The sequence below is a fragment of the Corylus avellana genome, chromosome 2 (assembly GCF_965113065.1).
Source record: "Corylus avellana chromosome 2, dhCorAvel1.hap1.2, whole genome shotgun sequence".
Lineage (NCBI taxonomy): Eukaryota > Viridiplantae > Streptophyta > Magnoliopsida > Fagales > Betulaceae > Corylus > Corylus avellana.
This window is the reverse complement of record NC_142491.1, coordinates 18,783,780-18,811,411: the sequence shown is the minus strand read 5'-3', so window position 1 is coordinate 18,811,411 and position 27,632 is coordinate 18,783,780. Positions and strand designations below refer to the sequence as shown.

The window sequence follows — 27,632 nt, the reverse complement described above, 5'->3', positions numbered from 1 at the left end:
ATCATTTCAGTCATCTATACATACACTGCTGGATCCCACCGTTCTCTGTGGTGACATCATCTGACCTTTTTTCTGAGCTGGAAAGCTGTCTGAGGTTGGAAATGTACGGCTTTGCCCATTTCAGATTTTGACTCGACGCACTCACTCAGAAAATAATGGTTGCCAGGGAAAGTCCTCTAGTTGTCTCTTGCACCACATCAATATGTTATGACTTTGATAAAATAGTGTAAACATTCTTTGTTTTTGTGATTTGTGTCTCTGAGAGAAATAGAAAGAACCTGAGATTGTTGCAGCAAATTACAAAACATACAGAAATAGATTGTCATTTGGTACGAGAAAAGATTCAACTTTTTTTACTAAGATTTTCATGTTTCATCAACTCTTCACTAAACCATTTGGCTTTGCATGGTTTCATAGTCTTTTATGATATATCTCATCTTGAGAGAGAGTAACAGAGTAACTATTTGTTGTGAGCGCACTTGTAAATGATGTATTTCACATTGAAAAAATATAAAAGAAAATAGTAGTTAATATACTTAAATAGACCTTAATCCATTAGTTTAGGCTTTTGAGATAGAATTGTGTTCAATTATGTATATTAATGTACTTTAGTTAAAAACTCCATAACCGCTTTATAATGTATATATAATCAGAGTATATAATATATGCTATTGATTCAATTCATTTTAATGAGAATACATTGAGTTTCACTAAACTATTTAAATTAACCAGAAAAATGTAATCTCTTTTCAATCAGGCTCTTTTGGCTTGGGACAGTAATTCTATATTAGTCAAAATAATTTGCGTGATTGTAGCCGAGATGAGTGAATTAGGTGGTACCTAAAAGAAAAAGAAAAAGTTTGAATTGGGTTAGGTGGTCAATTGGTCGTAGACAAAAAAAAAAAAAAAAAAAGTGTTTCATGGAAAAGCCCAAAACCAAGTGGTCCGCTGACTGGGCCATTGCATTGAAACAAACTTGGGCTACCAGGCCCATTACATTTTTTTCCCCCCCGCTTTAAGGCAGAATACAGCAACTCATAAAGGGCCTTGAAGGCAAATATTTTGAAGGCATGGACCATGGAGTGGTTAACTTGACCTGGGCTAGACCAATCCTTGCTACAAAGCTAGAGTCCCAAATAGTCTTTAACCAAAATACCTAATCAGCAATGAACATTTACCATTGCCAGGTTCCACCATTTACTCTCAGCTATGGGTCTGTTTGAATTTGTGATTTCAAAAAGTTCGATTTAAAAATGTGATTTTTAAAAACTCAGTTAAGCGTTTAACAAATTAACAAAAATTGACATGACACTGATGTTGTTACAGCTTACAAATGATTTTATTTTCATAAGTGCAATTTACAATGCTACACCATTTACTCTCCTGCATTCATATGCAAATTGCATGTGGAGTGCATCATTGTGGGCAACTTTAAGGCATGTCTCTATGGTTATTTTGACTTCTGTGTGTTATCATGGCAATGGTGGTTGTAACTGTTGTTTTCCTCAACTGTGAAAGAAGAAGATATCCATATAGGTTTTTGCTGCACAAGTGGTTAAAAGAAGGGTGTTTATATATCATTGAATTAATGCAGCTTAGACATGATTATTAGTACTAAGTACAGGGACAGATCCAGAATTTCAGACAAGACAACCTCTGAGAGGGATGATGTTGTGTGTGAGAGTTAGGTGCCAAAACATGATTCAATTCTTGTAGACGGTGGCCCATGATAATGAATGCCCATCTTTGTGGTCTGCGTTGCTTTCACCTCATATATAGCTACTCCATGCTCTTTTAACATTCTTTTAGGCCCTTTTGATTGTAGCATTACTCTTTATTCTCTCATGCTTTTTGATTCCCATGAGAGTAATGGTATGTACTGCCCCTTATGTGCTAACATAGTAATGTCACATCAACAAAAATAAGTTGCACATTCTCATCTAGCCAACCTACTCCCAACCACCAAGCAAGGGTAGTTGAGACTACCCGATCAAAGAAATCTAGTGACTGTGACCACCAGATCGGTCTCTGATGGCTTTCAAAAGTAGTCACACCACCTTCAAAAGTTCGGTTGAGGTGGCCGATTGTCCTAGTGGGCAGATTTTGTTTGTGCTATCAATAAAGTTTTTGGGAGTCTGACGTGGTAGTGCCAAATTATATTGTCATATCATCATGTAAATTAGTCGTGCGTATACCACACGTACACTACAAAAAATAAAAGCATTATTTTTTTACTACCTGTTTTTGACGTGTCAGGAAGTCCGACATGTCACTAAACTTTAGTGACGTGTCAATACTGACATGTGTCGGACATAAAAAAAATCTCTCCATTTTTTTTTTTTTTTTTTGTAGTGGTATGGCTAGCATTTCCTACGCAGAATGAAAGTTGACAGAACTTTCAAGTTTATGTAAGTTTGTTCATGGATTGGAGAGTGAAGGGCCTCCTCATTCATGTAGTTTATAACATTTCTTTCAAGTATCAACTAACATGCCTGAGTTTTGTTACCCAATCTAAAAGTTTAGACTTTGAAACAAAGAGAACAGACTACACTTTACAAATGAAAGAGTTATTCTTTAACAATTCTCTGATAAAGCTAACCAGTTTTTAAAAGAATAAGTCAAAAAATCTTCATTAAAGATGAGATCAGGCTTGGTGAATTTGGGAAAGGGAAAGATTTCAAGCTCTAAATTAGCAGTAGCCTGGTTTTTTGATATCATTGGCTAGACAAAATAAATAGCACCACAAGCACTTCATGACATCCTCGTTACTCTCATTAGTGCCAATGACTCAAGTCAAAAAAGGGCCCATAAATTATACCTCAAATCCTATCCGATAAACTTAAGTGAAGCCATCAAATATCATTTATGTGGGAGTCGCATCATGGGCAATTGGGTCTGGCCCAAATCATGCTAGCTAGGTGGTATGAACAACTTCTTTTCTCTGAATTCTTTTATTATCCTCATAATTATCCTCCCTTTGCAAGCCAAATTTTGGAGAAGCTCTTACCACCAAACTTCATCTTGGGAGGGTGATTCGATTCATTAACTGTGACATTAATTCTCAATCATCCGAGTCTCACTGAGGACCGAAAGATTTCCCCGATCATTTCAGACATACTTAACTCATTTTCTGTCTAATCTTAAAAGACAAGAAAGGTTTATAAAAGTGTTAACTTGTATGCTCACAATACGTTAGAACTGGCCGCTCCCGACCTTTTTAAGGAAGCATCCAATATCATCTCCTCTGTTATTATCTATCTTCCCCTCTTCTTAGCTCTTTGAGTTTGATCAATGTCAAACCAAGCCAAAGCCAGAGACATACTTATCCTGGATAAGGTTGTCCTATCACCATCGTGACGATGACAGGGAATCCTACTACTAGTGGCAGTAAAAGCAAAAGGGTCATTGGCAATCAAATATCACACTAATTCACCTTTTTTACCTTTCCATGATGAAAGGGATTACATCAAAAGGCCCTTTTGTCATTAAATTATCACACACGAAGACATAATTTATTATTACAAATTGGAAGATTAGCTTACATTAGTGCTAATTATCTAGAAAAAAAGAGAGAAAGCAACAAGAAGAAAAGCACATAGGGTTGGAGTTATTAAATAAAAGTAAGATGCCCCCAATCTATTTGGCCCTGTCCTTGATCACATCCATTCCCATCTCATCCGGGTCGGTTGCCTGGACTTCATAGTGGATGCCGTCCAGCACTCTCCTCAGCCCAGCTTTGGAGGTTGCATACAGTATTTTTGCTCTTATTCTTGATGCCGTCGGAGACCTAAAAAACCCCGAAATTGACGTCATTCATTAGTAATTTGGTTGGATCGCATAAAATAAAGCTGCCCATTACATGCACGAGATCCCGTCATTGGGTCCTAGTACAATTCCTAGGATTCCATTAATTACCATATTATTCTTATTTCACTAAAATGACTATATAATCCTACTAGATTACTTGGATGGTGGGGTGGTTGCACCATGTTGCTTACAAGAGTGGCAAAGAGATTCGATGCCTGCATTTCTATACCATAGGGTCAAAACAGTCACCTAACATGGCTAAAATATCAAAACAGTCACCTAACATGGCTAAAATATTGTAACAACTGCTATGATCTAGAGCATGATATATAATAATATATAAGAAATGATGGTGACGGACCATGCAATGAAGAAGATCTTGCTCTTCCGACAATTATCAACTGTGACAAAATCGAAATCAAACACAGCATATCGGCAATCATCGTTCGGCAACGATGCGGTGAGGTCGTCGTAGCCTTCACCGGGGCCGCCAACCTTATCGACGGTGACCAGCCTCGACCCCTCGTCGATCTTGAACACTATGTACCTATGCACCTTCTTCCACTTCATCTCCATGAACGAGTTCTTGCACTCATCTGTCACCCACATTCCTGTGGTGGCCTGCAATTGCCATATACCCAGCAACACCAAATCAAAATAAAAAAGCATACTTTCTTTGGAAAAAAGATCAAAAGAAAAAAAGTGTTTGGAAGAAAACATTACCATCTTGAATGCCATAGCCATGGTTGTTGTGATGTGATTAAAGTGGTCTGAATTTGAGAGAGTGGCACTTGATCTTATATAAAGATTTGGAGATTGAAATGCCATTAATATTCATTCATATTACAACTTTGTCCATATACTAGATCTAACTAAAGTTGTATATATATAGTTGATGTCATTGACCAAGTTGCCCTTGATTTAGTAGATTTGGTTTCTCTTTGCAGTTGTGCAGTGGATTTACCAAAGTCTGAATGGCAACTAGGTATGAATTGGCTTAATGTGTATTTTAACTTAATAATTTCTCTTAATTACTTTTAATTAATCAAAAGAGATAGAATTCGGAGTGTTGTTAGAGGTACTGCAATTTCTACTACAAGTTTTTTACAAACTGACATAGTAATCTGTGTGACACTCATGTGAACTGTTACGCCAGTCACTAAATAATTAAATTTATCTGTCAAATTTTGTCGCTTAATTTTATCACCCATGTTGCGGCATATGGCATCTATGTGAATTGCCACGTAAGTTTGTAAAGAAATTATAGTAACACAAGCATTTTTCATGGAATCTGATCCACTCTATGTAGATAATGCCTTCCCAACAAGCTGATTACTTATGAGCTCATCACAATCATATGGGGATAAGTTAAAGCAGCCCTTGGCATTCATTATTGCAACTTTGTATAATACATTGATTCCAATCTTGTTAAGATATGACATTTGAACTCATCCTAGGCCAATGCCAAATCATTCCATTGTTCAATTTACCCCGATGTCTGTTCATGTTCATGGTGTTAGGGAAAAATGCATACGGTAATACTACTTTTACTATAACTCAATTGTAAACTGACATGATAAGTTCATAATTGATGAAATGATTAAGAGTGTATGGTTGACAAGTCAACCACTAATTTAATTAATCAGAGATTTGTTCTTAATTATTTCACCAATTGTAGACTATCATGTTAGTTCGTAACGATTTTGTACTAAGAATTACAGTATTCCCGATAACAAATGAGTGTCAAGTGAACTGCCTCTACATTTTAGTGGCTAAAGCAGGTACACATGTTAGTAACTGACGTGATAAGTGACATGGACGTTTAAGAAACTTATAGCTACCGACACACTTTGATCCATCATGAATGAGTGCATGATAGGGACAACAGCAAATAGGCATGGCACAGTCAAGCAAAATACAGCAATAGTGAAGAAAGGAGAACAAAACAAGAGCATGTAACATTCATTTTGAGGTGCATACAAGCTAAGCAGTGTAACTGAGACAGTGGTCCCATCTCGGATCGCACACCCACATCTCTATCTTTGTGTTCATCAAAAAGTCTTGGCGTGAAAGCAAAGGAGAAAAGGAGGATGGGGAACTTGTTAAAGCTTTTCTCGGTAGAAACGAGTCAATGTATGCATCTCCAATTACCGTTTCTTCCATTGATCAGCCTCTTTTGCCATCTTGGTTATCGATATCTTTTTGGTTTTCTGTACATAAATAACTTTCTAGATTTCATACTTCTAAGGTTTCAGCTTTTCCACGAGTTTGTCTAGGAACATCCCAACAATTATTCAATAAAATAAACTGGTAAATAGCTCACCATTGTTGAAGATAAAGATGAGTGGTTGGGTAATGAAAGTGAGAGAGAGAGAGAGAGAGAGAGAGATCACAAACACTAGAATCCATCATAATAGCAATGCAAGAGAGAGAGCATGGGGAGGCATGTCCCTCATGTGGGTGGCCCGCCCCCCTTGACAAAATCCTCATTTAGGCCCACGACTTTGTTGGCATGGTTCATTTGTTTTCTAAGTTCGGAGTCTCATATCCTCACAAAAACTACGAGCAGAAATGTTGTCAAGTATGACACGTACCTGCTCTGGGATCGAAACCCAAGAATTCCGCCGGTAGCTCCCAGCTTCTTCCTTATGGAAGCACTCAATTTGGTGGTGCACATTATTGACCCACATAAAAGTCGAAAAGATGCATTTCTCAGCACCGCAAATTGCAGCATTGATTAAACATCACTTGTTTTGGGGAAATCATAATGTTTCGGCAATGTATCCCAATGGATTTTGTGGATATCATTGAATAGGATTCCTCTGAGTTTCACATTTTCTTTGGTACCTCAACTATTCAGCATCAGCCACAGGCCATTAGGTTGGTTTATGATACTGGTCTTTAACACATGAGACGGCAGACCCTAAGAAGAGGAAAAGGCTCTCATTGGAAGGCCTCGCCAGGCGTTCCTCAGCCATTAATGGATTGGGAAGGGGGAAATACAACTAAGAAGAGTAATGCTACCATTCACACCTATTTCATACCAGCTAATGTAACATCGTGACGTATGATGAGTAGCTTTCCATGTCAATGTAAAATAGGTGTGGAAAATAGATGTGACGAGGAGCATTGCTCAACTAAAAAACATTAATCAAGAGGGGGAGTGGGGGTGGGGAAGGCAAAGCAGAAACAGAACAAGACCCCCATTTTGAGGGAGATACCATTCAGCACATCTAGATCTAAACCCTTTCCGATCCAACTATGCCCTGTTTTTTTTTTCTTCGATAGATGCAATTATGGATCAAGAATGGAGTTAAAGACAATTAATCACATAGCTCACAATGTTTGGAAGTTACTAACAAAGTAATTGCAATTTAATCAAGCTGCTCCAAGCTTGTGATTTTCTATGCGAAATTCAATAGACTTCTATTTCCATGACTAAGAGCTCCTCCTGTATCTGTTTCTTGTACCGTCCTTCCCAAAAGACATAGAAGCCTTTCTCGGGGATAAAGAACCCATTGCCTGCAGGAGAAGAACAGAATGCTTGTATGACAGATTATCAATGTCAAAACAACTAAGGCATCATCCACTTTTAAAACGTATAATTGGGATCTGAATAGAATTGGGATCTGAAATTGAAGTTCCCACCTCAAAGAAGATTCAGCAGTAGGGTAATAGCATGTTCAATCGTCCTCACTTGGTGGGTCATCTTCATTCTTCTTCTGTTGTGTGTAAGAAACATAAAAATAGAAAAGGGGAGTTGCAGAAAATACACAAGAAGATGTTGGTACAGTAAACACGGATACAAATGCCATGATGAAAGGAAAAAAGAAGGTATATTTAGTCACCCATGCAGGTCTTATCGGATATGTTCAAAGAGTAATGTTATATGCCATCTTTTTATTCCCCCAATGCTAATGTAACTTTTAAAATCACCATTGGATAGCTTTGGGGGGATAAAATGATGGTATATAGCATTACTCTATGTTCTAAATACTCACATCAAAATGACTTCGCAGCGATGCAAGAATTTCTTGTACTGAAGGATCATCAGGATCAACTCCTGGAAGCTGGGAGGGACATTACATGTCAGGACAATGGCGCATATGCAAAACTGACTATTTTAGAAGTTAATCAGTGCAGGTTCAAGTACACATACTGATGCAAGGATAGATGACACAGCGGCCTGATCCTTCAACACCTTGCTTACAAGTGACTCGGCGGCCGATTGATGATCTTCTTCGCCTCCCTGCATGGACATTTCAAGAGCTGCATGCAGCAAAATTAGGGTAATGGATCAGCACATGTTAATAAGTCAATGGTAAAAAAAAAAAATCATGACTGGATCTCTGTTGAGGTTTAAAATCTTAAAAAATCAAATGCCACATTAACCAGATGACAAAGAAAGCTCTATATCAACAAGTTTTCCAATCCGAAATGCTACTTCGCCAACTTGGTAAATATTAACATCAACTTGACATTGATTCAGTCCCAAGTTGAACATGAGACTTTTTTTTTTTTGACATGTCCGCACAAGAGGGGAGAGGGGGATTCGAACTAGTGACCTCCGCTTCATTAAGCGTGGTCTAAGCCGATTGAGCTACCTCTTGGGGACAGTTGAACATAGGACTTACAACAGCAAGCAAGGCCATAAATGCGCCTCTAAACATTTGCAAGCATACAACCAGAAAAGAAGAAAAGAAATACAGAAAGGTGCTGCATATTTTTTGGGTGCAGCCAAATGTCTTAAGAGTAGGATTCACAAAATGATTTTAGATCTTAGGATAGGATTCATATTAGGGTTTCAGAATTCAGTCATCCATACAACAAAGTGAAAGATCTAATATGTTTGAAATATGTAGCAATAAAAGAAACGTTAGGTGATGGACCATGGAAGAATCCTTCATGTCATCACAGTCAATCGCATGCACACATAAATGTAGAGAACCCCATTTTTTTCTTTCTTCATATACAAGTAATCAAAATATCATTAAAAGCGAAAGGCACTCCACGTACACCAGAAGTATATAAGAGAAGCCACTTAGCTAGTAGGAAAAAAAAATCATGATAACTAATCACCAAAGGAGAAACAAATGTAGTTGTCCAAAAATACAATGTGTTGAAAAATAAAAACTTAATCTCCTCCAAAGTCCTCTCATGGTGGGTGGAACAAATCTTGGAGTATCAACAAAAATCATTAGAGAATTTGAATTTGATATTGGTATTAAGCTCATTTCAAACTAGTGACTCAACACAGAATACACAGAAATGATTTCCCATAAACAATAAGCAAAATAAAAAAAGATGGGCTGTGTGTTGGGGGTGGGGGGGGAGGTTGTCAAAGTATCATTCAGCCCCTAAATGAATGAAATAACACAAAAATTTACCTAAGATCAGCTCCCGATCCTCAGTAATTTCCAATGTCATCTCAGCATCACCCACAGAGAGATCAGATCCAGAGATATCGATGGACATAGCTTGAGCCTCCTCAGGATTCTCGTCATCCTATAACCATATCAATTGTCAAGGCCAATTCAAAGTAAAGTAGTTCTTTGTATTATCTAATGGTAACAGATAATGACATCCAAGCAAACAACTCCATAAAATGTGAGCAGTACACGCAATATTCAACAAGTGTCTTCAACACACACGTACGAGTTTCAATTGAAATTGAATGTGACACCAACCATTGCATCGGTAATTTTCTGTGTTCACACACGCGCATGAACGCTCGAGCGCACTCACACAAATGTCAATATAGAAGTTAAAAAGAAGACACCGACCATCTCATCACTGGCATTATTGTTTTCTTCAGGATCTGCAATGTCCACATGCTTTGCCATAGTTGCATCTTCTGTATTAGATAATGGTTCCTCATCTTTTTCTTGTCTAGAAGCTTCCTCAGCAGCCCTTCTTGCAGCAGCTTCTTGCCTTGCCCTCTCCTCTTCTAAAGAAACTCTAAGGGCAAGAGCCAGCTCAGGATCTAAGTTGGGGTCTACGCCAAAATCAAAGCCAGAAGCACTACCAGCTGCTGCTGCCACTGCAAAGTCACTTCCTCCTTCCCCATCTCCAGTAAAAACAGGAGAACTGCCATTATGATAAACAATTAAATCACTTGTGTGAAACATTGAGATAAATGCACCATTCTGTTCTTTTGAGTAATATTAGCCAAGTTGAAGGAACAATAAGTGTGCAAAGGAACAACAGAATTGGAAACTTATACCCTAGTTCGTATAATTCGCCTAGTTATATTCGTTGAGGTAAATAAAGTCTCACATTGAACCTGCATATTGTTGGCCAGATTGTCCTTTCTCCTACTACACCTCTCCTTTCTCGTTCTTTCTTCTTTGTCCTTTCCTTTCGGTTGAGATTCGGGGCATGATATTATATTAGGCTTCTCAAAAGGTGAAAGGTGAAGTATTAAATTTTCTGTGTAGAAGAGATGAAGACTGTGGAAGGTTGGGAAAGAAGAGACATAAACAGGCAGGCAGTCTGTCATGGCTTTTGGTGAAGAAAAAGGGAAAGGATGTGGAGAAAGTACAGGAAGCAATAGAAACAGTTGTGACAGGGGTGGTTATGGTGTAGTAGAGTGTAACTGCTTTATCTAAATGATAAAATGATGTACTAAAAAAGTTCTGTAGTCAGTATTCTTTTCATGATAGAAATATAGACATCCAAGGTGTTTTTATGAATTAACATCACGTAGGCCATTATCAGAATTTACACAGCATTCTACTTAATTGTAATAGAGATGTTACACCACCTTTACCATTAAGTAAAGTCCGGTTCAGCATGTAATTCGGTTGCCTCTCATCATAAGAATTATACATTATGAACACTTCTTCTATCACTTTCAAAGTAACCGGTAATAAAACCTCAATGAATTTGAGAACTTTCTTTGTTCGAATATGCATTGCTTTTGGTCTCCCAAAACTTTTACCTTTTTCAAATAGATTTTTACTAATATATGACGACAGTCAAATTTAAGTTTTAAATTCCAAAGCATTTTAGTCACAATTCTTTTTCTTTTTTCTTTTTTTATACTAAAAAGGGAAATTTCAAAATGTAAAATGCAAATTAAAAAATAAAAGCAAAAAAAGAAAACAATATTTTTTTTCATAAGTAATATTTATATAAAAGCAAAAAAAGAAAACAATATAATATAAAATAAAACAATATCACACCTGAGAAGCACATCAGAGAGAGCATTTGGACCAGGAGAAACATGAACCATATGACTGTGGCCATTATTATTAACAGCAGCAAGCAGGGCTTCCAACTTCTCGGGCTTCCCATCATCCTCTTCACCGAAGTCAATAATATCAAGAGCTACACTGTTCTTTTTCAATTTCTTGCCAATCGTCTCCAACACTTTCTTGTCATAATTGACAGGACTGAATACAGGGAAGAAATGAAAAGGTTAGATGTAAACAAAAATGAATGAGCAACTCAAAGCTCAAATTATTTACCTTCCAGCAAATACAATAATCCTTTGCTGCTGATGTTTGTTTTGGCGATGCTTAAGAGCCAACTGCGCAACCTGTAATGCAGCCGCTATGTTTATCTCACCCCCCATTTCAAGACCTATCAAAAGGGAATCAGAAAATCAAAAAAAAAAAAAAAAAAATAGAGAAAGCACTGCAACATGATAAGGAAACAGCTGAAAGTTATTCAAATGTCCAATTTAGCACATATTTCCGGGTCAGAAAGTTCCATAGGAATCCAATATCACCCAGGTACTCATCCAAAAGAAAAAAAGAGGGGAAATGAAACAAACAAGTATATAACCTACAAAGGACAGCTGTTTTCCCATCTAACTTTATATTGTTTAAACATAATAGCAACCTTTTGAATCTCCACAACTCATTTTAGCAATGCTATCTTCAAAAGCTGAAATTCAAACAGCTTCTTACCATCTAATACCAAAGAATTAATCTTTCTTCACTCAATTTCATGACCTCACTCTCCACAATCCTTCTGAACTATGAATCGCAAACACCATCAAATTTCCATGCTTGAAACCAACATCACACTGAAAAACTAATCACTCGTTACACACATTTAACAATTTCAAGTTCTTAAGTTGAGCAAAGAGGCAATACCCAAGTAATGTCACGTATTACTTCAATCATACAAATTCTATAATTAGTACAAATATCTCAAAATAAATAAATAAATAAATAAACCAAAAACTAAATAAAAAATAAAATATAGAACAAGTTTATTAGAATACCATGCATGTTAAGCCAAATCAACCTCACACTAAACTAAAAGTAATCACTCATTACTTACATTTAACAATTCCGAAGTTCTTAACGTGAACCCAAGAGACCAATTCCGAATAAATGTCACAATTTTTTCAATCACAAATTCTGTAATTGGTACACATGACAACTCCAGTGGGTATAAAATATCTCAAAAAATTAACCGAAACCCACATGAAAAAATCAATCACAGAGTACGTTGGATTAGCATACCATGCATGCAACCCAAAATCTTGCCGAGATCAGAGGTCGGAGTGGCCAATACACGAACCCCTCTGCCCGCCATTGTCAAAATCCCAACTGTGTTCTCCGGATTAGTCTATCAATTTTCCAAAAATAAAAAAGTCAAATCATAAAATTCTAATAAGATACATACAATGTGCCCATATAACCAAGAAATTGGTGTATTTAGGACCTGGGTTTTGGCGCCACAAATGAGATTAACGGCGTCGGCTTGGGCTTGGAATCGGGAGGGCGTGTAATCGCCGTTTCGCATCCATTCTGAGTTATCGATACATATCATTGTTGCCTGGTTTAATCAAAAGATTACAACAACAACAATCCAATAATTATGAGCAATACATGATGATTAAAGAAAACAACAAGATCTTTCCTTTTAGGTTTAAGAAGTATGAACTGATTTTTCCAAGACTAACCTCAAGAACCATGGCTGGTAGATTTGTGTGTGAGCAGGCGGGAGACCTAGAGAAAGAGTATGTCAAACGTCGGACCAAAAAAGCTCGCGCTAAACTGTAAGCATTTGCTTTTGGATTTTGAGTTTATAAAGGCTTTGTTTACCTAAGGTAAAGTTTTTTTATTTTTTTTATTTTTTTCGGGGATGAAATACCTTCCCCTCTCAAACTGTTCTTCAATTCCAGACTTTAGAGTGTAATCTAAGAAATGTCATTTAATAAATTATTAAATTATTAAATTATTATACAACTTTAATACGATTGAAATGATTTTGTAGTAAAAATTAATATTTTGAATTAACAAGAACTTGTGAAGAAAAAGATTAATGAAATAAATTTGTATATATCAGTCTATTAAATAAAATTTTTCTTACGACAACATCATCTAATTATCAAAAATTATCAATGTCTTCAACCCAGTAAGAAAACAAAAATAACTTCAAATTTTTTTAATAAGATAAACAAAAATCATTATAAATTCAGAAAATAAAATAAAATAAAACAGAAAACAGCCTCCTTCAACCGTATGATTAAAAGCAAAAGGATAAATAATTATATGGGGGAGGGGAAGCTTATTATATAAAACTATTAGGGTGGATTGAAGAGAATCAATTGAAGCAATTCCGTTACCATCTCATCATGTCCAATCTTCCCAAAGTCATTTCTCCCTACCAAAAAATATCCTCAAGATCTTGGACCACGCTATTTCTTCAAAATGGTCCCTATCATCAAGTTGTTCCATGAAATCTTTTGGATGTATGAGTAGATTTGTGGTCTAAACTATTAGATGCATATGCGGATTCACGTCATATTCCGTTGCTAATAAAATAGCTAATGACTCACGTCGCTTGATATTATTATAAGATTATAGTTTTACCCTTAAATTAATTAAAAAAAATAAAAAATATTGACTATTCCTCACGACTACCTTTTAATAAATGAGAAACGATTGATCCCTGCCTATAAGGATTATCTATTATTTAGTGAAGAGGAGCCGCGCCCTCACTAAATGTTTGGCAATGAACCGCAACCGGATAAAAAATCTAATGAGGGGCAGCCCTCACATAAAGCAATTGACCACTAGGAATGGTTGTAATGGGTGGCCTTTTTTTTTTAGATTTTTTAGATTTTTTTGGTAAAAACCCAATTTTACGATCACATCAATTAACATGAGTCATCAATTATGCTATATGTCAATCAGCAATTGGTTGTAATGTGAATTCATGTGTGCATCTAACTGTTTCTGTTAAATATCAAATGACTAGACGACAAATAGCTTACTCCAGCCGCAAACCCTACTAGATATCAGATACTGAAGTCTTCCAAAAATGTTAGGGCAAAATATGAATCAGGTTTTGAAATTTGAAGTGTTTAATGCAGGTGAAAAACATTAATCAATAAAAATAATTGTAAATTAATGGTATTTTGGAGTGCTATAGAACATCAGACTCAAGACACCTCATATTGTATTTCGTCCTCTGTCCATATCATCCCTTTCCTCCAAACATTATCTAAATTGGTAGGGTTGATGTGCCCTTCAATTATTAAGTTCACACTATTTGTCTGGACATATATTTGAGACTAGTTTTTTTTTTTTTTTTTTTTCATATAAAATCAACTTGTCGAATATGGTTTATCCACTATATTAAAATCATATTGGAAACACATTAATTTATGCATTAGGATAATATTTTATAAGACAAGATAATAAATAAATGTTTTATTGAAATAAAAACCAAATATATGAATTCAGAATGTTGAATAAAGATATGAAATATGTCAAATTAAATGTAAACACATAGAATAACACAAGGAAAGCATTAAATCTCTTGAAAAATTCAGGCTGAACCACTAAATTGACATCAAGCATGCAACAAAATTAGAAGAGACAAATCTCACAGCTCAAGAATCTGGTTGAAATGTGAATACCCAGATAATTTTTTTGGATTGCTGCTCAATGTTGCCAAAAAAAAAAAAAAAAATCCACTTCTTTATTGAATAAATCTCAAAATTGTACAAGGTTATACACTCAAAGGTATGCACATTTTGCCGACAGGCATGTTTAACTTGATACACAGAACGAATGACAGATCAATAACAACACATTATTCGAATTCAAGGATTATTTATACACCCAGAGTTCTGGAGTCAAGAGATGGTCTATGGTTTCTACTAATGGGTAGGTGAACAAAAACCTCATGAACCTCCTGCTTACAAACCTCTCCTCTGTCCCTGTCTACTGCATAACAAACATAAATAGTATCAACCGCATTGTCCAGTACATGGACAAAGAAACCCAGCACCATGATCAGCAGCACCCACGCCAGAGCAGCCACATAGTATGAATCAACCCCAAGTTGGCTTACAGCCTTTAGTATAGCACAGGCCTGCTTATGCACATCCATTAACACCAAGCATTAGAAAAAGTAAGGAGAGCACAATAAAAAAGGCTTTAAACAAACTAAAAAAGGTTGAGCAAGTAATGAAGATCTAATCATCAAAAAGGACACAAGTTATCCTTGTATGGCACCAGAAGCCTTCTCGATTGACTAGTGCAAGAGGTTGGCAACTCAAACTAGCCATACTTTGATAAAGTAGTCGGCAGTGTAACAGTGTTATATTTCTGATGATATTCTATATATCCTTGCAAAAGAAAAAGGTTTCCTGATATAAGAATCCTCTAGTTTAATATCTAAAAGGCATAGTTTAGAAACAACATTAAACTGTAAACAGACAGCAATCAGCGACCACCCCACCCCACCCTCCTAAAAAAATCCCACCCTCTTTCTTTCCTTTTCTTCCAATCTCTCTCTTCTTCTCTTTTCTCCCTAACAAAGACTTCATACAAGTTCCTATAGTGTTAAGCACGTTACAACCAGTACCAAATTCTCTCCCCTACTGTGTTTTTGGGGCTAGAACCCCCCTCCCAAAAAGAGAAAAAGTAGGCTACACTTTAAATGGTTATTGTCATCCAATTGCAATTCGAGACAAGCAGGTTCATCTGGCCTGTAAAAATAACACATATAACAAACAGAGGGCTTCCTCACATCGCCAACTCATGATAAGATCCACTTGAACCAGTAACTAATAGCAATCAAAAAGATTAGGGAGTTGGTAAGACTACATACCGCAATTGCATATATAGCTGAGAGGACAAAAATAATTCCCGCCAATAAACGTGTGGAGATGGTCTCCACAAATACAGCTGAGAGAAGATTACGTTTTAGAAGCTCATATGTCATTCTTGCAGATGTGCAGTAGGCTTCACCAGTTATTGCCACAAAGTTGATAGTAAACTTGTTAAGAAAATCAATTGCTGACAGAAAAACATTAACACAGCAACGTAGCATAAGGTTCACTATCCCTGGAAGGTTTTCTTGTCTTGCAGTATCAACAGCAGCGCGCACCACACGCACGGCACATATAAGGAGGCCAGACAGACATATTGTGCCGGAGGAGGGACCAAATGCATTTCTGCAAGTAGTTACAATAAAAATATGAGAAAGAAACTATATGATGATCACTGTTGCCATTTCTATGATTTGAAAAGCATTCATCTAGGTCAGGTTTTTTTTTTTCTTTTTTCACTAGCAAGCGAGGAAATGTGCTGAAAGTTTTGGCCATACAACTAGATGGAAAGACTAAACAAGAAAAACATTGAAAGACATGTGAAACAATGCCTGCCTTTTGTCAAGTGATTACACAACCTTATTATTGTATACACAACCAATTGATTTGGTTCATGAGCAAATATTGACAACAGGATTACTGAAACCATAAAAAGTTTGATACTGATAGCACCAAAAGTACATAATTACAAACAAAAGCTGATAACTTAAACTTCAACAGATACAATAAAATTCCAATATTTTACATCTCAGAGGCCTGAGCTGGACATCTATACTGGGGTGGAGCTATGCAACAGAAGGCCAGAGTGAACTGGCACTACCAAGTGGACCAATATCCATGAACACATGCTGCCATTAATATTGAAAATAGACATACAGTGCCAGAATCCCAAAAAAAGTTACTGAAAATACATAATAGTAGTACATTACATTTTTTAATCCCATGCCATAAGCGACTGAATTAAATAAAGGATTCCTTGCAGATATATCATCCATTTATCCTCATTAGATGATGTTTAGAATGCTCCATAGGTTAGCCTAACAGAATCTCGTATGAAGGTTGCAAACCCCAATAGAAAGGGTCACAAGACAGCACCCCATGTATGTGACAGAAAATCCCACACGTGCTGCTCTCCAACATGACAATCCTAAAACTTAAGCTTCAAAACAAATTTCGTCCTCCTCAGACTACACAATATCAATTTTTAGAGCTACACAACTTGTTCTGCAATGGAAACCCTGCACAAGAGGCAGATACTGTAAGGGTAACCACAAGGGATGTACATCTCACTCAGGTGGGGATCTTCAACTAGATCCTGTACTCTTGGTACCCCATGGCAACAAACAAGTAGCCATCAATGGACACGGCATACATTGATATTATCTATACCTCCATGACAAAATGCTCTCCATATGGAACTTGTTCATGGCAACTCAGCAGTTCTTTATATCACCACCACTCATGATTTCTGTTTAATGACACTCTATCCTAAATTTCATCACAATCTCCAACAACCAAGTAGCCATCGATGGACACGGTATGCATTGCCATTATCTACACCTTCTATTAGGAGATAATCATATGAAATTTCTTCATAGTACCAATGAGCTTTAGCTCAAATGGTACTTCCATCTTGCTACTCCTCCCTTTGTAGCAAGATGGAGAGTGAGGTCGTGGGTTCAAGTCTCACCGGGTGCATGTAAGTTACCAATAAAAAAATTTGAAATTTACTCATAGCAACCATCATCATCACCACGCATTATTCAAGTTTAAAGACAATGTATCATAAACTTCATCACAATCTCCAACTAATCCTCTAAATTTCACTTACGCTCTTATAAAATACAGCCCAATCTATAGATACATATAAATATAATCCCACAAAAAGCTATATCATATGCAATTGCAATTACTCTTCAAAAACCAACAAAAAGACATATATAAGAAAATAATGATAAATTAGACCACAAAGCAAGACATAGCAATGGAATTCACCTCAAAGAACTTCTTATACTCCGCCTAGGACTCTGATCCTCCTTGGAGAAATACCACTGCGCAATAGTCCCACTGATCACATAAACCTGCGCTTCCACCATAGCCGCCAAAGACCACAGCATCGTCAGAATTGCCAGTGCATAGTACGCGGGCACCCACCCATCTTGCTTCCACACACAAGTATACTCTCCGTCCGTTTCCTTCGGCACAATCTCTCCGTTATGGCTCGCAAACACCAAAAACACCACAATCGGCGCGTAGTAGATCACCAACCCGAGCGTCATACACGGTAGCACCAGGAACAAACCCAAGTTCCTCGATAACGCGTTAGAAGCGACTCCAATTATGGTCACAGTAAGCTCGATTCGGTGCCAATTGACCACGAAGATCCAGACGATAACGGCGATTACCAAAAACACGAAGACGAGGACAAGAATCCGGTAAACCAAAGGGAAAGCGTCGCTGCAAGAGGAGCTGACGGTGCAGGCGACGAACCAGTAGACATTGAAGAAGATGGGGATTACAACGAAGAAGGGAAGGGACACGTAGACGATTTGTTTGGTATAATGCTTGAGGGCGAGGAGCAAGAGGAAGCAAATGGGTATACTCAAAACGAAAGTAACCACAAAAACCCATATCAAACTGTCCAAAAAATTGGAAGAAGAAAGCGAATAGAAGCTAAACCAGGTGGTGGGCGAGGGCTCTGAGACCGAGCTTTCGACGCACGAGGAGGAGTTGGAGCTGTAAGAGAAAGAGGAGAGGTCGGAATAGTAGCTGTTTCGGTTGAAGACGGAGAAGAGGCCGAAGCCGAAGGTGCAGAGGACGATGAGGAGGAATAGGACGAGGAAAGGAAGGTCCTTGAATGGCCTCGGCCCGTAGTTGTAGGAGATCTGGAGGTACTGGGTCGGGTCGGGTTCAGTTTCCGGTTGTGGGTCGTCGGGTGGCTTCGAGAGGAGGGGATGGCTGGGGGAGGAGGAGGGGTCATACAAGGATATGGGTCTGTCGGGTTCCTCGGTGCTACCCATCGCACACGCAGAGAAACACGCAGGGAGGAGTATGGACCAGCTGTTGTATGTTTGACTCTTTAGCTCGGCAGGAACTGGGAAGAGATGAGAAATGGCCGGAAAGGCTATTGAAAAGGGCTTTTTCTTAGTTTTGTCTTATATTTATCTTTGTTTTTGTAATATATATATTTTTTTAAAATACACTTTATTCATAAACTATCTACTCATTTGAACTTTTAATCTCAATGTTTAAAAAGTGACACATTACTTTCTAAACTTCTAAATTGTTGCAATTCGACTATTCTAACTTCTTTTTTTTTTTCCAAAATACCCCTATACCAAATTAGAAAAAAGAAATTAAAAATTAAGAGGTGGCCGAAGCCTCCCTCAAGCCTAACTGGGGTGGTCGGCCACCCCTTAATTTTTAAAATTTTTTTTAAAAAAAAATTAATTTTTAATTTTTTTTAACTTGAGATGAGAATATTTTGGAGAAAAAAAAAAAAACAAAAACAAAAAAAGTCAAAATGGTCAAATTGCAACAATTTAGAAGTTTGGAAGGGTAAAATGTTACTTTTTAAACATTTTGATTAAAAGTGCAAATGAGTAAATAGTTCGGGGGTAAAATGTATTTTTTTTCTAATTTTTTTTTCCTTGAAATTGCAAAAAAACGAGATTAAAACAAAAAGAAAAGAAAGAAAAAGAAAAGGATTATTATTTATTACACTTGGTGTGTGAAAATTATGTCATATAATGTGGGTCTCAAAATTCAAAAGAGGGATTGTGCAAAAGTTTCAGTGAACTTTTTTTGGCTGTACTAAACAACAAAATGCAAATTTGGCTGCTACGAAGACTGCAGCAAAAGCTCATCTTATTAGAAGGGTTCCTTTTGTGCTTTTTTTTTTGGGGAGGGGTGGGGAAGTATACATTGGCCCCAACAAGTGGTTAATCCCAATTTATTTGTTGGATATTGAAAAAGAATGATTTCAGTGTTGCAACATGTAATACAAGCACTTAATGTACGAGGGCAAGTCACGTAGCACCTGCCCACAGGAAACTGCTGAGGAGTTTTTTTGAAAAAGAAAAAAACAAAAATACAAACGCTGATCTAAGAACTGATTTTCGCAGTCGACATCTCAATTCTGTGAAAGTTCTACAAAAGTCTACTACATAGTATTTATAATATTGTAACCCAATTGAGTAAAAAAGAGGGTGGTTCATAATGCCCACTCAGAGTAAGCAGCAAACAACAGGTTAAGTCAAAACCCAACTCAGACGCACGTTCCAATCTCATGACAACTAATTCAAAACCTTATCATATAACATCAACATCCGGATTGTCGTTGGCAATTTGGCTTTTTAACAATAAACATAATGAGGAGATTATCTTGGTAAGTTGGTCGGCATATATGCTTGATAATTCTAACATTAAGCGTCACCTTCAAATTGGGCGGCGTATATGCTCGACAATTTTAACATTAAGCATCACCTGCAAATTGGGTCGGAATAAATATTTTTAGTTTAGTTTATTAAATGTATTTCTAATTCTCACCTACATATTTAATAATTTTCAGTCATATGATTTTCATATACATTTATATGACTTTATTCTTCTAATCGGCACCCATCTATTATTTATACTAAACATTTAATTGTGAGGAAGCAGCATAGCAATACGATCAACAAAAGTGAGCCCTTTGTAGCACACGACCAAATGCTGTCGGCTCTGCCCCAAATGAGCTCTTTCCTTTCTTTTTGCTTCTCTTTTCTAAGTATGTAAAACATTTCTCTATAAAGTTGCTTACAAGCTCACTCATAAAAGCAGTCTCATGTACAGAATGGACACTAAAATGCAAGAAACAGTTTCATTTCCTCTTGATTCCTCTACAGCAAACATGTTCGTGTTAATGAAAAATACAAAAGACAAACTACAATATTTTCCAAGAAGACCTAAGATTCTGAGAAATCATGACTGCTAAAATTCATGGATGTGTTACAAAGTTAAGAGAATGTGAATCAACTATCCGAACAAAATTCGCAAACCTGAAACAGAAAAGCTTGCTAATGTTCATGTATAAAGGAGCTTATCTTTCCTCATCCCACTGGCTCTTGGGTATCTCTCCAGAGTCGGCAATAACAACCTTTTTTCTAGGCTTTCCGCTATAGGTTCCAGCCCCTCCTTCAATTGCAAACACAGTATCCATGCCTTGAATAACCTTGCCAAAGACAACATGCTCCCCATCCAACCTGGACGCATGTATATCATAGCACACATCATTTTAGTAGATCTACTTTGGTGGCACAATATGCATATGAGCAACAGACCCGGAGTATAAAGTTTTAAACAATGAAATTTTATACAAGCTGAAGTTGATACATTAAGAAGATTGTCCATCTAATATGAAAATCCACTTGTGTCAACAACAGCTGCCCCCATTTTCTTCAGATAAGAACAAATTGCACAATGACAATTAGATGGTAATTCTATTCATCCAAAAAAAGAAAGATAATAATTTCAGATGGTCCTAGAAAACATAGACGGATGAGTATTGTTGAAGTAGTGGGCAGAAGAAGATTGTATCATTTAAAGATTCAAAGCTCGATCCAAACATATCAATTAGGACTTATCAGGTTTCTGGACCTTAAATTTTTAATGTAGGCTTTTTATGTCTTAATATTCAATAATATCACCCTAGAGATAGCTTACCAGCTGGCTTTGACTGTAGTGATAAAAAACTGTGAGCCATTAGAATCAGGTCCTGAATTCACCATGGAAACAACACCTGCAACATTCAAAGCATGTTTTCAGAGAAGGTGTAGAGAAAAGGAACTGTAACAAGACTCAATAAAAGATTGAGCTTTAGGAATCCATGACTTATATAACACACTGCTCAACCACTAAAGGATTTGAAGTTAAAGACCTGCATGTGCATTTTTTATCTTGAAATTCTCATCTGGAAAGGTGCCACCATATATAGATTCAAACCCCCTACCATTGCCGTAAACAATATCTCCACCTTGAATCATGAACCCAGATACTATACGATGAAATGGTGTTCCTTTATAGTGGAGTTTTTTCCCACTGGGACCCTTGCCTTTCTCCCCTGCGTTTAAGGTGAGCAAGTTATAATCAGCGTATTGTCAATAAACGTAGCCATCAGGTTAACAAACACACAACACAAGTAAGAAGAACCCCAGTACCTGTGCACAAAGCCCTAAAATTTTCTGCAAACAAAAAAACTCTTGAGCATTAGGCAACTATTTGGCATGAGAACAAATACAACCAGTATTTCAACAAAAAAAAAAAATTATACAAGTTGAAATTATATGACTTCATTTCAGTTTGCTATGAACTCAACAGCTTGAATTCAAGTAGACATGTCTTGCAGGTAAAGGGTAACAAAAAATCAATATGATTCATCAATGGACCACTAGTTGAAATGAGTACACACACAAGCTCGAGGGCATACCAACAGTTTTTGGTACAACTTGGCCATATAATCCGATCACAATTCTACCTGCACAAGTAAAGGTATAAATTGGCAGTTGAATAGATAAACAGGGTAAAGAAATATTAAAAGTTGACCTATTATATGAATCCCAGCGCAGTATATTCTATAGTTCAGACCAATGACCTTTCTGGCTTATTGTCAGAACCTGGGTTGTTATCAAAAAATGCAAACATTGTAATATTTTCAATCAAACCGGACCTATATTTATGCTTTACTGATCTAAGCAGCAAGTGCCAGTTTTAACAGACCCAAGCTTGAGTAAATAACTAGAGTTGGACAATGAATAATGGTAGCCCTGGCCATTAATGACTTCATTATATGCCCAAATGGAGTTGCACAGCAATCCATTGGAAAAATTGAACATACTTATCCTTTTGAGGTATCCACCACCGAATAAAATAAACCATGGCCTTGGAACCACCACTTAGAAAGTATCTAAAAATCAATCATAAACCAATCCATATTTTGATTCAATTCCACATAAAGCAGACAGTACTGCCATATTATTGATCATAAAAATTACAAAGAAAAGAACATGAAGATCCAATCACACAATAACAGGGTAGGCTCCATAATGAAACGTCTTCCTCACCATAATCATTGAGAATTATAAAGTGCTGTGTTTTGCGAACGTAACACGAGATGTTTAAGGAGGGTGGGAGTTGAGAGAGAACTTTTGCAATAAGAAATTGGTATTGCTTCAATTAATAACTAACGATAAGACATCAATTCTTATCCGTTAGCATATGTGCCACTCAGAGTAGCCAGGTCTGTATTATTACAGTTTAAAAACTTATTTAAAAAAACAAAAACAAAAAAAAACAAACAAACAGTTTAAGTTGCAGTTTTAATATGAAGCCGTACCTTGACGCTGTTCATCAATATCAACATCCAAGTAAACTCTGTGTGTGATTTCAGGTACTTCTTCTGCTTTCTCCTCAACCTACATATTAGAATATTGCCATCAGATTAGAGCTAATGGTACATAGTTGAGTGTGAAAATACATACCATATGAAAAGGTAAATCAATGTATAAGCAAATAATGGCAAAAGAGTACTAAAAAGAAATTTTGATTCTCAAGCATACAGATATTGTTGTTACTCTACATAGCAGACTCGTGAGTTGCAATGGTATTTCCAGAAGTAACAGACTCCTGGGATTTCACCATGAGGTGGTAGCTACATAACTAAAGCAAGAAGTAAAACTGGAATCTAAAATCCCTTTGTATCTATCTAAAGGGCCATATTTTTTCCCACTCACCTTTATTTGTTAAACTTGATTCCCATGTCATGTCCAAGGAGAACTTGGAACCATATTCACTCTCTCGTAATCGTATAGAATCATATATTTTCCAAATCCTTGAGAAAAGAAACAGCTCCACTGATTATAACAATTTTCCCACTAATGCCCATTTTGATACCTTAGCAATGGATCTTCTCCATCTAAGTGTATAGCCACAAGCATATTAAGATTCTTTAGATTTCTTAGGGTTACTCCCTGGTGGAATTCTTAACATCCTAACGATTACTTTTTATTAAATGGTTCAAAATTTTCCATCTTAACATTTATGACTTCTAAAGAGTCTTTAATTTTAGCATAATTTATTGTATCTCTCTAAGTTACATAACGAGATAAAAAAGAAAAAAAAAATCTGAACAATTTGTTTAAAAATAATGATTAGCCACCCTCCCCCCCGGCACAAATCAAAAAAAAATGCAATAGATGGTTGGTAGCCTTGATTTGAACACTTTATATGCAATATGGCAATGAGTAATGCTAAGCCATGTCCTCCCAAAATTGATATAACTTTTAAAATTACCATTGAATTTCTTATATATGATTATTGGATTTTGATCCAATGGTAGTTTTAGAAGCCACATCAATTTTGGGAGGACATGGGTCTTCCTTCTGGCATTACTCATAGGCAATACACCACATGCCGGTGTATTGCCACAGCAACAATCGAAGTTCTATGACAAACTCCAGCATTCTCTAAAGCCTTGAAAACAATGGGAAAATGAGAGGAAATTGTCCAATTGCATGGGGAAATTACTTCTACTTTTGATAATCCTCCCAACAATTTGCCCCTACTACCTTTCAATCCTTTCGTTAATCAACTTAAAGCCGATGCTACTCATTTTTACCAAATCCAAGTAATGAAATCCTCATCCCAACTATTCCACCTTAACCATCACTTTGTAATTCCTTTTTCAACTGTCAAGCATAATGAAAATGTTACCAAATATGAGATTCGAAATATGAACATTGTTTTTTTTTTTTCGATTGCACCCAATTTGACAGAATTCAAGTGTAATTAAAGCTGTAATCTCAATTTCCAATGCTATCACATCACAAAGACCCAGTTAAACACCAAACCCATATCAAAAACCACTTCCTCCAAGGCATTCAGATCACATAAACCAAAACCAAACAAAAAAACCCATCATAAAAAATCAAAACCCAGACCAAATTTGCCATTAGAAACAGCTCAAAACTCAATCCCACTCCTACATTCAGATCCGCACACATATAAAACGAAATGGGTTTGAAAATTAAAAGAGAGAAAAAGAAAACGTACCGTTTTGTGGTTGGAAAACGCGAAGACGAGGAGAATTAAGAGGACCAGGAAGAGGAGGAGGCAGCGTGGCTGGACCAAAAGCGATATCGCCCGACGCATCGTTTTGGTACTATGTGTTTCTCCGATCAACAACTATATCTATTGGTTTCGGGATCCTCCATGAATATAACAGAGCGTTTCACCTTTCTCTACCTTGAAAGGACCGAAATGCACTAGCGTCAGTGGACTCTCAGTCTCTGAGAGGGTGCTAAATGCTGGGATTTTGCCCGTCGATCCGCTCTGCAAAGAGAACTTCTTTTTCTTTTCTTTTTTTTAATTAAAAATTAATTTATATAATATGAGCAGGATTAAGAATTGGTTTTTATTATATAAAAAACAAATAATCGAATCTTAGTTTTTAGTATTATATTATGTATAATGTAATGATTTTTTTTTTTTTTTTTTTGACATGTCCGTACAAGAAATGGAGGAAAATTCGATTTAGTAATATCTGCTTCATTAAGGCCTCGTTTGGTTCGCGGATTGTCTAGTCCATTGGAAAAGGATTAGCTATCACTGGAATTAGCTATCACTGGAATTAGCTACCACTAGGAATAGATTAGCTAGTCTTATTCCTTTGTTTGGTTGTAACGCTGGAATAAACTACCTAATCATATTCCTTCGTTTGGTACAATGCAATATATTGGTGAATGGAATCGTATTGTGATCTTATTTCCTAAAATACTCTTATAATATAAATACAATTTATATTATTAAGGACTTTCATTCTTTTTTTTTTTTTTTTGAAACATAAACAATTTTACTATAATTTTTTTTTTTTTAGTTATGTCATGTATATATAATTTTATATATATATACACGCTTGAGCACAGTTTGTACACTTGAACAACCTGTGTTCAAGCGTGTATATATATATATACACGCTTGAATACAGGTTTTATATATATATATATATATATATATAATTGAATTAAAAATCACACTGAGAAAGTATAGTGAAAGAGAGATGGAGAAACAGAATTAAAAAAAAAAAAAAAAAAAAAAAAAAAAAAAAAAACCCTAAACAGTATTAAAGAGAAACGATACAGAGAATCAAAAGAAATAAAAAAACAGAAGAAAAATAAAAAAAACTCAGAAACGTTTTGGGTATATATATATACGCTTGAACAGGTATGAATAACCTGTGTTCAAGCGTGTGTGTATATATATATACGCTTGAACAACCTGTGTTCAAGTGTGTGTGTGTATATATATATGTGTGTGTGTGTGTGTGCGCGCGCGCGCGCTTGAACAACCTGTGTTCAAGCGTGTATATATATATATATACACGCTTGAATACAGGTTATATATATATATATAACTGAATTAAAAATCAAACTGAGAAAGTATAGAGAAAGAGAGATGAAGAAACAGAATTTAAAAAAAAAAAAAAAAGAGAAGAGAAACGATACAGATAATCAAAAGAAATAAAAAAACAGAAGAAGAAAAAAAAAAAAAACTAAGAAACGTTACAGAGAAAAAAAAATCCAAGAAACAGAGAGAAAATGAAATAACCAAGAAACAAAGAAGATAAGAGAGGGGGAGAGAGATACCTTGCGCAGAGAAGAGAGATCGTTGCTCTTTGAAAGATGGATATCATTTTGCAGAGTCTCCTTGAGAGACGTGGGTGCTAAAAGGGTGAGGGTTTTGTGAGCAATTTACACGATAATTTTAATCCCATAGGAAAGGAATAGCTAAGCCACTTGTTTTTTAGTGGCTTAGCTAACCCTGTGTATATAGGATTAGTAATTCCATGGGAATAGACTATTCCCAGGAATAGAGTGTTACCAAACAAAGGATTAGCTATACCTAGTATTAGCTAGTCCAATCCAATGGTCTAATCCGCGAATCAAACGGGGCCTAAGCGTGATCTCAGCTAATTGAGCTACCTCTTAAAGATAACGTAATAATTCAATGATAACATAATGTACATGTATATGGGTGGATTGTTTAAAGCATTTATAAGTTATGATGCAAGTAATGTTTTAGATTGATGTTCTATTACTTGTTCTTACAGTTTTATAGTTTAGTTAAAGTTCAAGAAAAATATATATATATATAACTTTTTCACTGCTTTATTTATAAGGAATGTAGTAATAGTGTTATGTAAAGTTTACAAGCGATAACTCAATCAACTGGAAGCTACGTCTTATGAAGCGGATATTACTAAATCGAATCTCTATTCCTTTGTGCGAACATATCAAAAAAAATAAAAATAAACAGGATATATGTAAAATATTGCATTTATTGGATTTGAGCATTACATGACGACAATGGGCTGGGTTGGCCGATGGGGGGTGAGGTCGAGTCATGACCTTTGGGGGGTGACGTCTTATGAAGCGGATATTACTAAATCGAATCTCTCTTTCTTTGTGCGAACATATCAAAAAAAAAAAAAAAAAAAAACAGGATATATGTAAAAGGATAAAGTTTTCCTTCAAACTGGATTGGAGGAATTTCCTTTAACTTAGTCTATAAAAGTGACATGTGTCTATTTTTTTAATAACATGTGAGATTCACATGAGTTTTTAATCAAATGTATTCCAACTTTGTCCCAGCTATTAAAAAAAACATGTGCATCTCACATGTTTAAGGGGCACATGTCACTTTTATA

At 36.2% G+C, this 27,632-nt stretch overlaps 4 protein-coding genes across 4 annotated transcripts; all 4 read right to left on the bottom strand.

Annotated features, from left to right (window-relative positions):
• Positions 1-3,477: 3,477 nt before the first annotated feature.
• Positions 3,478-4,566, bottom strand: LOC132190775 (actin-depolymerizing factor 5). The gene is made up of 3 exons (XM_059605824.2): positions 4,531-4,566; positions 4,169-4,428; positions 3,478-3,787 (listed from the first exon to the last, which is right to left on the bottom strand). The coding sequence occupies exons 1-3, from the start codon at positions 4,549-4,551 to the stop codon at positions 3,637-3,639; spliced, it is 432 nt and encodes a 143-aa protein (XP_059461807.2). The 5' UTR covers positions 4,552-4,566; the 3' UTR covers positions 3,478-3,636.
• A 2,358-nt stretch (positions 4,567-6,924) lies between these two features.
• On the bottom strand, positions 6,925-12,877 carry RPN10 (regulatory particle non-ATPase 10). Its single transcript, XM_059599711.2, has 11 exons — positions 12,728-12,877; positions 12,487-12,600; positions 12,285-12,390; positions 11,277-11,391; positions 10,992-11,201; positions 9,591-9,894; positions 9,195-9,312; positions 7,967-8,076; positions 7,809-7,877; positions 7,456-7,529; positions 6,925-7,329 (listed from the first exon to the last, which is right to left on the bottom strand). Exons 1-10 carry the CDS (start codon positions 12,737-12,739, stop codon positions 7,491-7,493), a joined length of 1,197 nt encoding a protein of 398 aa, XP_059455694.2. The 5' UTR covers positions 12,740-12,877; the 3' UTR covers positions 6,925-7,329; positions 7,456-7,490.
• A 1,858-nt stretch (positions 12,878-14,735) lies between these two features.
• On the bottom strand, positions 14,736-19,003 carry LOC132181504 (Plasma-membrane choline transporter family protein). Its single transcript, XM_059594758.2, has 3 exons — positions 17,888-19,003; positions 15,892-16,237; positions 14,736-15,150 (listed from the first exon to the last, which is right to left on the bottom strand). The coding sequence occupies exons 1-3, from the start codon at positions 18,910-18,912 to the stop codon at positions 14,890-14,892; spliced, it is 1,632 nt and encodes a 543-aa protein (XP_059450741.2). The 5' UTR covers positions 18,913-19,003; the 3' UTR covers positions 14,736-14,889.
• Positions 19,004-20,739: 1,736 nt separating this feature from the next.
• On the bottom strand, positions 20,740-25,277 carry LOC132183090 (Cyclophilin-like peptidyl-prolyl cis-trans isomerase family protein). The gene is made up of 7 exons (XM_059596491.2): positions 24,980-25,277; positions 23,265-23,343; positions 22,359-22,406; positions 22,090-22,113; positions 21,810-21,992; positions 21,596-21,671; positions 20,740-21,135 (listed from the first exon to the last, which is right to left on the bottom strand). The coding sequence occupies exons 1-7, from the start codon at positions 25,076-25,078 to the stop codon at positions 20,973-20,975; spliced, it is 672 nt and encodes a 223-aa protein (XP_059452474.1). The 5' UTR covers positions 25,079-25,277; the 3' UTR covers positions 20,740-20,972.
• Between the last annotated feature and the right edge of the window lie 2,355 nt (positions 25,278-27,632).

Coding starts and splice junctions, on each gene's coding strand:
- LOC132190775 (XM_059605824.2), bottom strand. CDS start 4,551: ATGGCTATGGCATTCAAGATG. Junction 4,429..4,530: donor TGGCTATGGCATTCAAGATG/GTAATGTTTTCT, acceptor TGGCAATTGCAG/GCCACCACAGGAATGTGGGT. Junction 3,788..4,168: donor AAGATCTTCTTCATTGCATG/GTCCGTCACCAT, acceptor GGGGTTTTTTAG/GTCTCCGACGGCATCAAGAA.
- RPN10 (XM_059599711.2), bottom strand. Junction 11,202..11,276: donor ATTATTGTATTTGCTGGAAG/GTAAATAATTTG, acceptor CCCTGTATTCAG/TCCTGTCAATTATGACAAGA. Junction 7,530..7,808: donor CGCTGCGAAGTCATTTTGAT/GTGAGTATTTAG, acceptor TACACACAACAG/AAGAAGAATGAAGATGACCC.
- LOC132181504 (XM_059594758.2), bottom strand. CDS start 18,912: ATGGGTAGCACCGAGGAACCCGACAGACCCATATCCTTGTATGACCCC. Junction 16,238..17,887: donor AGTATAAGAAGTTCTTTGAG/GTGAATTCCATT, acceptor AACTACTTGCAG/AAATGCATTTGGTCCCTCCT. Junction 15,151..15,891: donor CAGCTATATATGCAATTGCG/GTATGTAGTCTT, acceptor GTGCATAAGCAG/GCCTGTGCTATACTAAAGGC.
- LOC132183090 (XM_059596491.2), bottom strand. CDS start 25,078: ATGCGTCGGGCGATATCGCTTTTGGTCCAGCCACGCTGCCTCCTCCTC. Junction 22,114..22,358: donor AGTTGTACCAAAAACTGTTG/GTATGCCCTCGA, acceptor TTTTGTTTGCAG/AAAATTTTAGGGCTTTGTGC. Junction 21,993..22,089: donor TTTTAGGGCTTTGTGCACAG/GTACTGGGGTTC, acceptor CCTTAAACGCAG/GGGAGAAAGGCAAGGGTCCC.